This window comes from Phoxinus phoxinus (genome assembly GCF_949152265.1).
Source record: "Phoxinus phoxinus genome assembly, chromosome: 11".
Lineage (NCBI taxonomy): Eukaryota > Metazoa > Chordata > Actinopteri > Cypriniformes > Leuciscidae > Phoxinus > Phoxinus phoxinus.
The window spans coordinates 3373314-3389419 of record NC_136886.1 but is presented as its reverse complement, the minus strand read 5'-3'; the positions used below and the strand labels follow the sequence as shown (position 1 = coordinate 3389419).

Genomic DNA, 16106 nt, shown 5'->3' with positions numbered 1-16106 from the left:
AAATCGTCTCGTCCGATATTTTTATGTAGTATTTAAATATAATTATTTAGTGTATTAAAGCATAAAACCATTAGAAAAGCAATAAAAAAAAAACTTTTTTGTGAATAAATACACCCCGCGCGCCGTGCCTTAAAACGCCCTATACACAATGTTACATTAAAAATCAAACCACATCTATTATCCTTATTAAAAGTGACAGTTTGTCCTATCATTAAAGGGCTTTCTTAGAATCATCATCAGTGAGAAGAGCAGAAAAGGTGTTGCATGGGTTTTTTTGGGCGTCATATGGGCGTGAATAAGGGCAGGTCCAGTTCAATCTCTCTGTGAGTCAAACCCTGAATCAAACACACAGCAGCCAGACTGCGCAGATAGTTGGAGCTTTACGAATTTGGACCTCACCTGTCACTGGAGGAGAGGCAAAAGCCCAAAATGATGCCCGAACCTTTAAAATCGGCTCTTTCGTTAGGAGTTCTGGAGGACACGTCGCTCGCGCTGCCGTCCGACCGCGAGCTGAGATCCGCGCAACAGCGAGTCCTGGACCAGGTTCACACTATCAAGAGGAGCAAGTCCAAATACAGCAGCAAGAGTGTGTCCGGGCTCGCCTCACCCACCAGTGAGTACATTTCTGCACTACAATGCCAGACGGATTTTATTCGGAGTCAAACTCTTTTTTTTTTTTTTAGTTTAAATTGATATTTTGCTTTTTTAGTTAAAGAGTCCATGTACTAAAAACTACCATGGTATTAACATACCGGTAGATCAGAACAAAGACACATTTTGGTAGCACTTTATTTTACAGTCTTGTTCCCCATGCACATATTTTGTAGCTATTACAATAATAACGGGATAATAAAGGTAACGTTACCCTGAACCTAACCTTAAAAGGATAGTTCACCCAAAAATGTAAATTCTGTCATCATTTACTCCCGTCTGTATGAGTTTCTTTCTTCTGTGGAACTCAAAAGAAGATATTTTGAAGAATGCTTGTAAATCAAACGGTTGACGATAGCCATCGACTTCCATAGTACACTCTAAAAAATGCTGGGTTATTTTAACCCAATTTTGGGTCAAATATGGACAAACCCAGCCATTGAGTTAAATTTTTAAATTGCATTTTTTATCCAACGTTTGGGTTTGTCCATATTTGACCCAATATTGGGTTAAAACAACCCAGCATTTTAGAGTGATAGAAAAAGTTTCTTTTTTCTTTTTTTGTGAACTATCCCTTTAAACCCATGTAGTTTCCTTATGTTAACCAGTACTTTCTTAGTTAAGTACACTGTATTTTATTTTACGGTACGTGCACTTACGTGTACACACAGTCTGTATGTACACGTAAGTGCCACGTATTGTAAAATAAAGTGCAACCCACATTTTATTCTACCTGCAGTGCTAATGCAAAAGTGAAATGATTATTGAGACATTATTTGGAGTTGCTCAGATCGGCAATCCTAAACCTTTCTGTTCTTTACATGTTCAACCTGATTGGCAATTTTTCTCTCAGAAAAATTTGTATATTCCGCTATAAAAACCCATACCGTATGTGGATCTATATTTTTAATATATATTTATAGTGTATATCTGAGGTCTTAAGACATTCAAAACACCTTATTGGGGCAAAAAGGTTTGGTAACATGGTATTACCATTTTTTTCTATCACTTTTTTGTCTGATATTTTATGCCACTTTTTACAGGAACGAACACAAAAAAGTGACATGGTATATTCTTAGAAGAAAGGAATTTTTTTGTTTTAGATGGGGTTACCATAGTAAAGTTTCCATTACCAAAACTTCTAAAGTAATATTTTCGGGAGTTTTTTAAGACGGGCAATGTAAAATACACCCTATATTGTTTTCTAACGCTGTTTTACTCTGTTTTCCCACCATAATAGCCTTTACGGGTTGTAAATTTGCACACTGCAGTTTCAAATCTGGTCTCTTGATTTTGGTCCCTGGCCTGGAGAACATTACGCAAACTAAATCAAATTGTTTTATTGATTTCTATTATAAACTATATCTATTTATATGTTCGAATCTATGTGCTTTAAAAGAATCCAATTTTGTACAACTGAAAATGTGCATGATTTTCTTTCTTTCTTTAAAAAAAAAAAAAACAATCACTTTAGTAGTACCGGTAATCCAATTTGTTTCATTCAGGCATAATAAATAAGTTCTTGAAAAAAAAAAAAAAATGTATTTAGAAAAAGTGAAGTCTGTGATCTCTCATGTTGATATAGAGAATAAAATGAAACGCTCTGTAAAATATGTACCTTGTAATACATTAGTTATAGGTTAATAATACTACAAATATTCAAAACGTCCCTCGATGCATGTTTTATTTTTGATAAGATGTATAGCACCTTGTTAACCTGAACGGTTTCTTCACTTGCAGGCCCTGAGAGTGACAGTGTGTTTTACGACTTCAAGTTTTCTCCCGGCGGATCCTCGTTCAGCAGAGGAGGAACCATGACGAACGGGGTAAAATCATCTCGTGTATCGATCAATCATTTCATTGATCTGTACGCATTCTTCACACACCTGTTCGCTTATATAACTTTGTATTTAATTAATGCGGAACTTCAGGTGTGTATAAATTGTTCTAATTTTCCCACAGTTGGGTGTGTAAAACACATTTCTTTATTCAGGTTGAACGCTTCTCTTTGACTCATCTCTTCAAGATAACAATAGATGATACTTATGGAATGCTAAACGGTCTTTAGCTTATAACTAATAACCTGGTTACGCATATGTTTTTTTCTATACAAAAATATTGTTACAAAATAACAGGACGTGAGAATGGAAAAAACTATCCGTCAATGTGTCTGTTGAGTCCAATACATTCATTGTCTACTTGCATTAAAAACTTTAGATCTGCTACTGACGCTATACTGAGTTATGCCAGAAAAAAATTGGGAAAAGCTCAACGAAACCACTCCTCTCCTTCCCTTTTCTGACTCATCCCAGTGTTGTGTTACCAAACAGCCTGTGTCTAGCTATTCTGCCTACTATTCTTTACATTTTGGGTGTATCCACAGGAATCCTAATACTGTCAGTGTTTTAAATATCTTGTTTGGCTTTAATGCAGCGTGTAATCCAGCCGTGTTGTCGCCTTTTTTTACTTGCATAAAACACCTTTGTTTCTATAGTGCTTTATACATATATAATACACTGTCTCAAAAGCAGCTTTACTGTAATAAGCAGGAAAGTAATGATCGCTGATGCACACAGAGTTTAGTTCTGCTGTAAAGCGGCTCTAAAAAGACACTAGTGTCATTGTTCAGCTGAAGTCAGGTCAGTGTTGACTCAGTTTGATTCATTAACCGTTTAAAGTTCAGCATTATGAAATCTGATACTGTCAGTGCAGTCAAATCAATAATATTGCTGAATATAATGTGAACTATAAGCAAGCCAAAGGTGACAGTGGCAAAAGATGTAAAACATTGTGGTTTGAATTATGCACGAACATACTCCTGTACAAATGAATCCGTTATTTGCTTGTAAACGGCACACTGTTGCTTCATAGAAGTAGACCGACTTTGGTTGCATTTTAATCTGTGGACGTGCCCATAGCTAACACTTTCAGCCAACACTCCTGTTCAGACAAAACTGTGGCATGGATTCATTTAAAGGGATAGTTCACTCAAAAATTATAATTTACTCACTCAGTCTGAACCAAACCTGTATGAATGTGTTTCTCCTGCTGAACACAAAAGAAGATACTTTGAATAATGCGGTAACCGAACAGTTGATGGGCCCTGTTCATTTCCATAGTATTTTTTTCATATATGGAGGTCAATGGACATTCTTCAAAATATGGTATTTTATGTTCAGCAGAAGAGAGAAACGCATACAGGTTCGGAACAACTTCAGGGCGAGTAAATGATTGCTCACATTATTGAGTGAACTATTCCTTTAAAATGTTGATTTCAGGATCGTTTTTAGTGTATACCTATACAAGTAGTACTAAAGTATACTTTTTAGCATGCGGTCTGATCACACTAGTTAAATTCTCTATTGTGCATTTAATCATAAATTTAAAATGTGCATTTTTGCATGTCATTTGTTTGCATTTAAATGTTTCATTATAAATAATATCAGAATTAAAACATATTGTAAAGTATACTTGTAGAGTTTGATAGCACTAGTTAAAATGCTCTATTTTGCATTTAATTAAATATTAAAATGTATTTTTTTTTGCATGTAATTTTTTTGTATGATTTTATTTTTTTGCATTAATTCTTTTTGCATTTAAATATTATTTTTTTTTGCATTTAAATGCCTAATGATGATATGTGAGTGAAAAACTAACTTTAAAACCATTGTTTTCCATGTCCAGAATATGCAAAGGCAAAACTTTGTGCGCAAGTCCACCAACTACCGCAGCTCCAGCGGTCAACAGATGACCAGTAACGCCGGCAGGATAGATCGGTCCTTGTTCTCCCCTACTGGCACCCTCCCAGTCCAGTCGCGGGCCAATAACCAGCTGTACAGCTATAAAGCCACTCGCAGCGCCCCGGACCTGGGCTTCCAACCCATAGTGAACGGAGGAGGAGGAGGAGGAGGAGGAGGAGGAGGAGGAGGAGGAGGAGGAGGAGGAGGAGGAGGAGGAGGAGGAGGAGGAGGAGGAGGAGGAGGAGGAGGAGGAGGAGGAGGAGGAGGAGCCATGCAACGCAGCCAAATCGCCAAACAGACCTTTCGTGCGGAGAAGACCATCAGTCAGCCTAACCAGGCTTTCGGGAACGGCACTTTCGGCAGAATGACCAACAGCAACCAGATGGGCTCCTTTCAGACCGTCACCAGACGCCCGTCTTCCCTGCAGTCCAACGGAGAGTCCAGGAACTCTATGATCAGGACTGGACAAGCCAAGGATATTTCTGGGTGAGTTTTGCAGTGTTTTTGGTTATGCTGTGGTGGTTTCCGACTGGTCTCACACTCACTCGTGTGTCGGCAGGATGAATGCAGAGAAGCCTCTGACCGATTTGACGATGCGAGATGCGGTTGAGTATCTGTTCAGCCCGGATGAGAACTACCAGCAGTGTGGAGCCGCTTACATCCAGCACAGCACCTTCTCCGACAACAAGGCCAAGCAAGAGGTCTCCACCACAAACCACCATGCTTTTACCACGTTTTTTTAATGTATACAATAGAAATAATACGTTTTTAGGACAATTAACATGGTATCACCATAATGTTCCTTTAAATATACTTTAAATTACAGTAGTCAACATTTGAAGTAGATCAAAAAAATTAATCAAAGTTGTCCTAAGACAAGAAAAAATTGTTTTGATCCACTTCAAATGATAGACCATACTGAATGATATCATGTTTCCGCATTATATTCATGATAATACCATGGTAAAATATCTGTGAATTAAAAAAAAAAAAAAAAAAAAAAAACGTGCCATACCATTATAAAAACACCAAAAGGTACCAAAGAATTACCATGTTATTTAGGCATGCACCATATAAATGTGTTTTTTGGACATTTACCACGGTATTAACATTGTTACTTCCATTGGACCATCTACCATGTCAGTACTATAGTATTTTAATAATATACCATAGTACTGAATGGAGAAATGACCAAAGTACCTTCTGATAGCATAATGGTAATACCATGTCAATACCGTAGTATTTAATATTATACATTTTTGTACTGACTGAATGTACCATCGTATTACTGTCTGATGGTATTACCATGTTTTTTATGATAATACCATGGTAAACTTCTTTGTAAGTGTAGTACCATAGTAATATTATGTCATGTGGACAGGTACCATGGTATTCTTTGAAATACTAGAGCATACATTTTTACATCAAAGTATAATATTACCATAGTTTATACTGTAATTAGTGTTATTTTAGTATTATTTATATACGTTTGTAGTATTTATTAATATTTTGAATTAGCTTTTATTTTCATTAGTATGTTTTAGTTTAAATAATTATATTTTATTTCAATCCAGCTTTATTTGAAGGACTGAAAATCTTTTTTGAATAGTTCTAGTTTTAGGCTCAGCTTTAGTTAGGTGTGTGTCAACACTGCATCTGATACCATCACTGTACTATGGTATCACCAGCAGTGGTTTGACGGTCTGGTTTGTGGTTTCACAGGTGCTGACCCTGAAGGGCATTCCTCCGCTGGTCAACCTGTTGAGCAGCCCCAGTCCTCAGATCCAGGAGACGGTGGCCGCTGCCCTGCGAAACGTGGTCTTCAAAAACCAGCCCAATAAAGATGAAGTGCACCGCTGTGGAGGAATCACACAGGCTGTGCAGATGCTCAGCGATACCAACTCTGAGACTCAGAAACACCTGACAGGTGACTCAGCGTCATGCAAACACACACACACGCACGCACTCACACACACACACACACACACACACACACACACACACACACACACACACACACACGCGCGCGCACACACACACACACACACACACACTCACGCGCACACACACACACGCGCACACACGCACACTAGCACACGCGTACACACACACACACACACACACACACACACACACACACACGTTTGTTTCACTATTGAGGACCAGTAAAAAGGTTATCTTAATATTTCACTAGTTAAGTGAGGATATGTTTTGGCCATCAAATGTACTGCCAAACCTGGACACACACACACACACACACACACACACACGTAGAATATGTCAACATTATGCCAGCCATTTAAAGTACTTGCCAGAATAATAGTAGAAGATTGTTCGCTCTCTACTTAAAATATTAAAATGATTATAGTTTTAATCAGTTTTAATGGTGCATAAGTAGTTTATATTCAGCTTTTGTTTGCAAAACTAATTTAATGTTATCCTGCTGAAAATTCAGCTTTGACATCACAGGAATAAATTAAAATTTGTTAAAATTACGATAGAAAACTGTATTTTTAGTAGGGCTGTAAACGATTAATCGCGATTAATCGAATCCAAAATAAAAGTGTGTGTTTACATTATATATATGTGTGTGTATTGTGTATAATTATTTTGTATATATAAATACACACACATGCATGTATATATTTAAGAAAAATTTGTTATTTATATATCAAATAGTTCTATTTATATATTATATTAATTATTAAAAATATATATGCAGTATATAAATGCAAATATTTCTCAAATATATACATGCATGTGTGTTTATTTATATATACAAAATAATTATACACAATACACACACACACATATATTATGTAAACACACTTTTATTTTGGATTCGATTAATCGCGATTAATCGTTTACAGCCCTAATTTTTAGATCCAATAAATACAGCCTTGGTGAGCATAATAAACTTCTTTCGAAAACATGAAACAATCTTGGTTAATTCATAAATATAGGATTGTTTGTTGTCAATCCATGTTTGTTCAGAAGACTAATGTTAACTTCTACGATTTGAAAAGCTAAAAATGCATTAGTGAACTATAAATGAACTAGATCGCCTATACTAAACCCTAGATTACTAGTTAAGTGCTACTAATAATTAATTTTTTTTTTTTATGATTTGCTTTTATTGTTATTTTTTGTTTCTTATGCATCTGCTGTGATTATTTTATGATTCTTTTTTTATTATATAAAGCACTTTGAATTGCCATTGTATGAAATGTGCTGTATAAATAGGATTGTATTGTGTTTTTCTCTAGGTCTCCTGTGGAACCTGTCCTCCGCTGATAACCTGAAGCCCGATCTGCTCCGCACGGCTCTGCCCGCGCTCACGGAGAAGGTCATCGAGCCGTTTTCCGCCAGCACGGACGACAATGCCAGCGCAAGCCTGGCACCAGAGGTCTTCCTCAATGCCACGGGATGCCTACGGTAACATCACACGTCCTGGATTCTTCTGACTTCTGTATGTGCTGTAAACAAGGGAAACGTCAGCACTGGCTTCACACATAATAGTACTATTGTTGTTGGAGCCAGTACCTGACGCTCCTTATTCCTCAGGTTATATTTTCACCAGTAAGCTGTTCAAATATTTTATCTGGGTTTATATTATCCTTGGCACACCCACAGACCACCTACTGTTTGAACAAAACTGTAAATCACTTTCTGGATTCGGCAAGCTCTGAACTGATCGCCTGGCTTTATTGAACTTTTGGCTGCACGTCTTTTTTTGTCAGTCCATCGTGAGCGGAAACTTTTAAACAACGAGCGCTTTTGAGGATGAGCATTTGTCCTGTTGCTGATATTAAGGCGAGACACTACAGGCAAAAGCGTTGGTTTTTCATGCATGTTCATGCATTTTGCTTCCATAAAATGTTTACTTTCAGAATAGTGGAAAAAAAACATCTCAAATACACATTTGTTTATTTTAATTCACTTTATCAACACTTAACCGTCATCTGCCTGATTTATATGACATTTTATTCCTAAAAACATGGTAAAAATTATTTTTTTCTGGCTGTTGACAGTATTGTTTGATTTATGGAGTGATAAAAAGAGATCCAAAAACCTTTAACTCTGATACAGTATGTCAACAAAATGAAACTTAACTTCATCCAGTGTTCAGCTTTCTCTTCTGAAAATGTATACATATGTAATAAAAAAAAAATTGTCTTAATGTACTGTGATTAATCAACTGATGAAGTATGCCGATATCTATTAGTTCACGTATTTACTATATTCACCTCTGGTAATTCTCATTTTTGAACTGTTTTGTTCAAGGCACTAATTCAACTAGATATTCACAAGCAAATACTCTGCGTTTTCTCGGTAAAACATTTGTCTTTTGGTGACTTTTAGGCCATGGGAAATTCTGTGTAACCACTGTATAACCTTAAACAGCACATAAACCAAAACAGACTGCTATTGGTCACTTCACATGTCAATCATAAGTCTCCTCTTGTGTGAGTGGGCGGGTCTAGGCCAGGATCAGCTGCGCAATATTGACATATTTGCATTGCATGATGAGTGGGCCATAAAAGTGGCAGTGAAGTTATTGGAAGTGTAGCTAAAAATTTGTATTGGCTCAGGTGATCCAAATAGCGTATAAACGTTTTAATTCAGTTCCGTCTTAAGATTGTTTGTTGCTTTTGTGAAGTCCAGTGGTAAAAACACAACGTGACTGTTTCTCTGTTTGTCGACAGCAACCTAAGCTCCTCCAAACTGTCAAACCGACAAGCCATGCGCAACTGCAAAGGTCTCATCGACTCGCTCATGCGCTACACGGAGAACTGCATTAGTGGAGGGATGCCAGATGACCAGGTAAACCTTTGTTGAACATCTCTATGAGCTACTGAACGGAGACAGGTCATGGAAAACCTGGAAACAGGGCCTTGTGAATCACAAGCCTGATTTCTGAGCAAATTGATCAATGAATTGCTCAAACTTCAGCTTTCAGAGTCAGTCTGAATCCAAATATCTTTTGCAACGTGTGATTAAAATTGGAAAAGTCATTGGTCAAAAAGTGTGGGATCTGTTTTCTCTGTAGTAGTGCAGTAAAGGGTTTTAAGACGGCATGAGATGTCTATGTTTTTATAGTCTGGGTGGAGAATGTTGGTGTGGCATTGATAATTTTTTTTTTTACTTTATTATGTTGTGTTGCCAAAACGTTAAATCTCCCTGAGGGAAAGCATGTTCAAACACAAGGCGTTTCCAACAGCCAAACTCTATTGTTGTGGCAGTATTGATTTGTACCAGATTTGATCAGAACCTCGCAAGCATGTTTCAACATCTGCTTTCTGTTTCTGTGGATTTATTCATAATTAGTGCTTGTCAATATTCAAAAACACACATTGTCAAAATGAACTTCATTCTCTTCCAGCTAAACAAGTTTGCATATACTTAACAAATCTGGCTGCACATTTAACGTTTATGCAATGGCATGTCAGCTACAGTACGTATAATTATATATTTATGTAAATAATTATTCATTTATATAAATATTTATTTATTTATGAACACGTTTGGCATATATGTAAATTATATTATTAGCATAGCAATGAGTTAAAAGTTAAATTGAATACAATTTGAGAGAATCTCAGTGTGTTTATTTTAGCTACTCGCCTAAATAGTTACTTAATATGAGGCCAGAAAAATTACATGCATAACAATTATACAATAAAATTGTTAAGAAAAAGCAAGAAAAATAGTTTATGGATTATAAGTGTGAGTGTATATTATACAGATTAAAGCGTGTCACGCTGCAGGACACAGCTATGTCATAGTGAACCATCCCTTTATTTGTTAATGAAGCTATAATATTCTTTACTGTGTTCTTGTGCTGCACCCAGTCTTTGGAGAACTGCGTGTGTATTCTGCACAACCTCACCTACCAGCTGGAGACCGAGATGCCGGCTCTCTTCTCTAAAATAAACGCGCTGGCCAGCTACGCTCGCAACCGCTCCAGTCCTACAGAAGCTGGCCCGATCGGCTGCTTCAGCTCCCAGAGCCAGAAACTGCAGCAGGAGGTTTGTAACCCCACACCGAGCTTACGTATGACCATGGTACTGTCATATATACACCAGGACAGTTTGATTGCCATCTCAATAGACCATGTGTTTCAGTGAAACTCTAAGGTACTTCAAAGAATACCATACTGAAAAGTATGGCATTAAGGCTGTTTGTTTTTATAAAGTGTCTTTGTGTTGTTGTGTTGCAGAGCGTCTTTGACTATCCTGTGATAGAGGAAAACAATCCTAAAGGCACCAGCTGGCTCTTCCACTCTAAAGCCCTGCAGATGTACCTCAACCTGTTGAATTCCAGTGACAGAGACGCCACACTCGAGGCCAGCTGTGGAGCGCTGCAGAACCTCACGGCCAATGAAGGCACCGTAAGACTACTTTTTGTTTAGTGTGCACCTGTTCATCAGTTGGATTCAGAGAAAATCTTATTGTATTTTATGTATTTAAATAGTAAAGGTTTATATATTAGGCCTTTTTTTTTTTTTTTTTTTTTCTCTATGCACCTGTTCATGGGTTGGACTCAAAGAAAATCAAGTATTTAGTTTTTTTTTTGTATTGTGATATATGTGTATATGTATTTATATATATATATATATATATATATATATATATATATATATATATATATTAAGCATAGTTTTTATTTAATTTTAATTTAATTTAATCATTCATTATATTATGACAATTATTATGATTAAATAATGTTTTTATATTAAACATAATTAAATTACTTTAAATTTTTTTTTTTTTGCATGTTGATGTTCATGGATTAGACTCAAAGAATATAAATTATTTTATTGTGTTATATTAAAACATATTTATTTGTATTTAAATATTACTATTTATTTTATAATTTAATTTCAATTAAATAATTAAATAATATTTAAAATATTAAGCATCATTTTTTTTTAAATGTTAAATAAATCAGTTTTCCCCATGTCTTATTTTGTAGGTGTCAAATGTGTTGAGTCACACAATCGTTCAGAAGCTTAACGGTCTCAAGTACATCAATCCATTGTTGCAGCGGTCCAGTCCCACGCTACAGAACAGCGCAATCGGTCTCCTCGGGAATCTGTCCAGATCTACACGTATCAACAAAACCATGGGTGAGTTAACGTGCCATCGTTCATGTAAGACGGCTTAACATTGCGATGCTATTGTTTTAAAGAGTTGCATCATGGTTGTAGGTCTGTGAGGGTCTATGTTGTTTTTGCATCACTTCTGATTGCATTGGATTATGTGTTTTGTCAAATGAACTGTTTTTGTGGCATGCCTATATGTTTCTAGTAATTAGTAAAGTAACAAATGCTGAGGTTAGATATTATTATAACTTAAAGTACTGTTTGTTTTTTGGTGACGTCAATATCTTGCATAAGGGTTTCCTTGAGATTCATGACATTGTGATAGAAAGGCAAATAGCAAATTAAATTAAATATTTTTTTTACATAAACCAAAACTTAGAACACTTACTTTATCTTATAAAATGTATTCAATTAGTCCTTAGATCTATTTGGGATACCAAAATATGAATATATAGCATGCATATTTCTAAAAGTCTAATGCTTTGGACTGACTCATTTTGATCAAAAGTGCTGTATGTTTTTGTCTCAGTTTATATAGTGCAAGTATTGTTCTGTGCGGTAAATGTACGATGTCCTGTAGTCTGGGATTGTTTGAGGTCAGCATGATGTTCTGATGAGTGTGTTCTGTTTGTGAAGCCCGTCAGACTCTGCCGCAGCTGGTCGGTTTCCTGAACTCAGGGCTGGCGACGGGCGATTCCTCTCCCAAATACGACAGCACCATGGCAACCGCTCTTCACAGCACACACTCCCTGCTGCAGGTCGATCCTGAGGCCGGCAAGAGTCTGCTGAACAACGGCTTGATCAACTCCCTCAACAACATGAGTCTCAATACGTGAGTGCACACTTCTCACGGTTCTGTTGTGTTAAACAAAGTCTTGATGTATGAGTTAGAAGAACAAAAGCATAAAAACATATGGGCCAAAAGTGTGTGTGTGTATATATATATATATATATATATATATATATATATATATATATATATATATATATATATATATATATATATATATACATATATACATATATACATTAAGAAAGCAAAAAAATATATATATATTGTGACCTTAGATCACAAAACCAGTCTGGAGTCGCACGGGTATATCTGTGGCAATAGCCAACAATACATTGTATGGGTCAAAATTATAGATTTTTCTTTTATGCCAAAAATCATTAGGATATTAAGTAAAGATCATGTTCCATGAAGATATTTTGTAAATTTTCTACCGTAAATATATAAAACATGTATTGTTGTGAGTGAATGCAGCACAACCGTGAACATAAATGCACAACTTTAAAGGAGATTTTCTCAATGTTTACATTTTTTTTTGCATCCTCAGATTCCAGATTTTCAATAGTTGTATCTCGACCAAATATTGTGCTATCCTAACAAACCACACATTAATGGAATGCCTATTTATTCAACTTTCAGATGATGTATACATCTCAATTGCAAAAAATTTACCCATGTATCTGGTTTTGTAGTCCAGGATCACATATGGGCCAATATATATATATATATACCCCCTTTGTTTAATGTTTTTTTTGTAGCACTTTTTTTTTTTTTTTTTCACATTGTTTAAAAATAGCTGCATAAAATAAGTAATATTATGTATATTTTTTCTAATATTTGAATTGATCATTTATTGTAATACATCAGGGGTCTGCCAAAGTCCAGCACTGCGGCAGGAGTTCTTCTTCACAGTCTGTGGTCGGAAAAGAACATTCAGAGTTTTCTTAAAAAGGTAAGACTGCAAACATAAACCATATTTGCCAAACATCTGCTAGAAAATATTTGCTAAAACAAATAAAAGACATTGGAATAAAAAAACGGTTATTTACAGCTGAGAACCTTTATCAAGCTTTCTTGAGCTGCTATATTGTTCTCTGGAGATCAGAAAACAGTTCTTGAAGCTTCATAATAGGTCCTTCAGATCCGTGTTTTAGTTTGATTCATTAAATCATCTTATCATAGAGGTTTTTAAAGAATTATAGATCTTAAAAAGGTTCTCCAATGCCATCAGGCTTTGTTTGTAGGCGTGCTTATAGGAAAAGTAATGTTACGTTTTGTCCATGTAAGTAGATGTAATTATCCAAACACATGGCTGTGGGATATTATGCGTCAGTGTGTAGTTTAGTGTCTCTGTCGGGGCGGTTGAGGATTAATGGGATGGGTGTGGTACGGAGAACTAGACGTGAGGTGTGTGAGAATGCTTACGGGGGAAAACCAACCACACCTCACCACACCGACCGTGCAGTCGCAGTGGATAAGATCGGGTGTGTGTGTGTGTGTGTGTGTGTGTGTGTGTGTGGGTGGATGACCTGAATAATCTAACCTCACTGGTTTCATAATACTCAGATGTCATGCTAGCTGTAAAGTCAGTCTTTATGTAAACATATATAGGTAAATACTGGTGTTGGGTCATGTTTACTTGTATTTAAAGGGGCTATATGTAAGAATTTTCATGTATTTATCGTTTTTTTATTTTTAATTTGTTTTTATTGCCAGTGTGAACAGCTTGTAATGAAACTTAAAAAACGAGACCTTCCCCGACTTCTTATGTTTTCTATGAAACCCTGTTGACTATTTTTTTTAGTGAAGGATTCGGGACGTTTATGCCGGAAAAATCAAAAGCATGTGACGGTTAGGCGCGCTCCCGAGAGCCTCTCTTCCGTTCACTGACACGTGAAATGAATGCTTGTACGATGTTCAGGATCATGCAGAAAGAGCCATTCTGTACTGCAAAGAAAAGGGATTATAGTCTACTATAGTGTAACACAGCCAGATATATGTAGTCTAGACTAATCTCAAATATAATTTATCAATCAATCAACATTTATTTGTTGATTTTGAAACACACTAAGCACATTTAAAAACAACACAAGTTGACCAAAGTGCTTTATACGTGTCTAAACAGTAATCAAACTATCACAAGTGTCTGTTGACATGATGGCGGTGAATTGGAGAGTTTCTGTTAACATATCCACATCGCTATGATCAGATGCTTTCTGAACCGCTGTTATTTTTGTTGTGTGTTTATCTGTTATTGTGAGGAAAGCGCACAGCACTTGTACACATGCACTCACGCTAGAGGATGGATACCCGAGCCGAGCCCGACGGGACCCGCCGGTACCCGACGGGCCGGGCCGGGTTCGGACAGATATTTAGAAATTATGTTCGGGTTCGGGTCGGGCTCGGTCACATCAGCGCGATAAGGCATTAAACATTATAAATTTAAAACAGCTTATTATGTAGGTAGCCAATGTGCCTGATGCTTTCACTTGATGCAAACGATCGTTTTTGTGATTAAAATACATGTAAAATATTACCATAATATCTGTCTTCCTGTGTGCGGACATTTGTTTATGTAGCCGTGACAACGAAACACGTGCATAATGTGCGCGCGCTTGTGTTAAGATCGCTTGTTGCTCCGCGCGCTGATGCGCTTGTCCTGTTGACATTTCCGATTGCCTTCCTAAAGTTGCTTAATAAAGGCGGGCTTTCCACACAAACAAACGTACAATTGTCATTAGTATGAGAAAAAAATGGGGTTTTAACTGCCGGTCTCGGGTCGGGCTCGGACATAAATATCTTTATGTCTGTCGGGCTCGGGTCGGGTTCGGTGACTGCTCTGTCGGACGCGGGCCGGGCTCGGACTGAAAAATTCGGCCCGATCCGCACTCTAACTCACGCAAACACGAGCAGTTGCTGGCTGCAGTTCACTTAATGGCCACCGGTGTCTCATCATCTGAATTCTACATATAGCCCCTTTAATATTGATTTGTGCTAATGTTTAGTAATATTCACAGTAAAATAACTAACCTGGCTTGTGTGTTTATCTTGCAGCAAGGCATGAATAAGAAGTCCTTTGTGAATGACATAACGTCGGCAGCTTTCAAATCTCTTCAGGTGGTCGACTGAGAGGCACTTTACAAACAAACTGCATTTTAATGTCGTTTAAGAACCCGAAATGTCTTTAGTTTTTTGTTAATTGAATGAATTATGTTGTTTATTCTGTTTTGGCCATGAAAATAGCCGTGTTGCTGATGTGGCGTAAATAAATACATATTTTCATTTAAGTATTGCAGAAGAAATGGTAAGAATGAGCTTTAATTTCTTTTGGGGCAGTAGATGCTTTTTGTTAAGAACAATGCATGACAAATGCAATGACAAGAACAGTTTTTTTTTTTGTCTTCATTTTGACACATTGTTTTCATGTCTGTAGTATTTTCGTTCAGTTAGGCAGTTGTTATATTTTTACATTTTCCATGGTTTGTCTTTAATATGTTATAAAATGCAAATGATTTTGAAAGACGTTTTATCAGAGTGTTACAGGTTGTGCAAGTTCAAGATATCATATGTCATATAATTATATCATATTTTATACATCAAGTATATATATCTGGCAATATAAATATATATCGGGGCGTCTCTTTGGCTCATTTTGACGTCTGTTCATCATTATACATAATTTGTGGTTGTTCTGTTAAGGGTGTGGATATATTTGTCATGTTTTTCAGCTCACATTGCCTTCAAAGTTTCAATAAAGTTTTCAACAGTACCATGTCTCTGTGTCACACTTTAGTGTATAATATTTATAACTTTTACAGAA

At 36.5% G+C, this 16106-nt stretch overlaps 1 protein-coding gene across 1 annotated transcript; it reads left to right on the top strand.

Moving 5' to 3' along the window:
* Positions 1 to 320: 320 nt before the first annotated feature.
* On the top strand, positions 321 to 16055 carry pkp1b (plakophilin 1b). The gene is made up of 14 exons (XM_079628250.1): positions 321 to 613; positions 2392 to 2477; positions 4336 to 4573; positions 4661 to 4877; positions 4951 to 5092; positions 6114 to 6318; positions 7658 to 7826; positions 9098 to 9215; positions 10244 to 10420; positions 10612 to 10782; positions 11367 to 11520; positions 12133 to 12328; positions 13154 to 13238; positions 15341 to 16055. The coding sequence occupies exons 1-14, from the start codon at positions 430 to 432 to the stop codon at positions 15413 to 15415; spliced, it is 2217 nt and encodes a 738-aa protein (XP_079484376.1). The 5' UTR covers positions 321 to 429; the 3' UTR covers positions 15416 to 16055.
* The last annotated feature ends 51 nt before the right edge of the window (positions 16056 to 16106 follow it).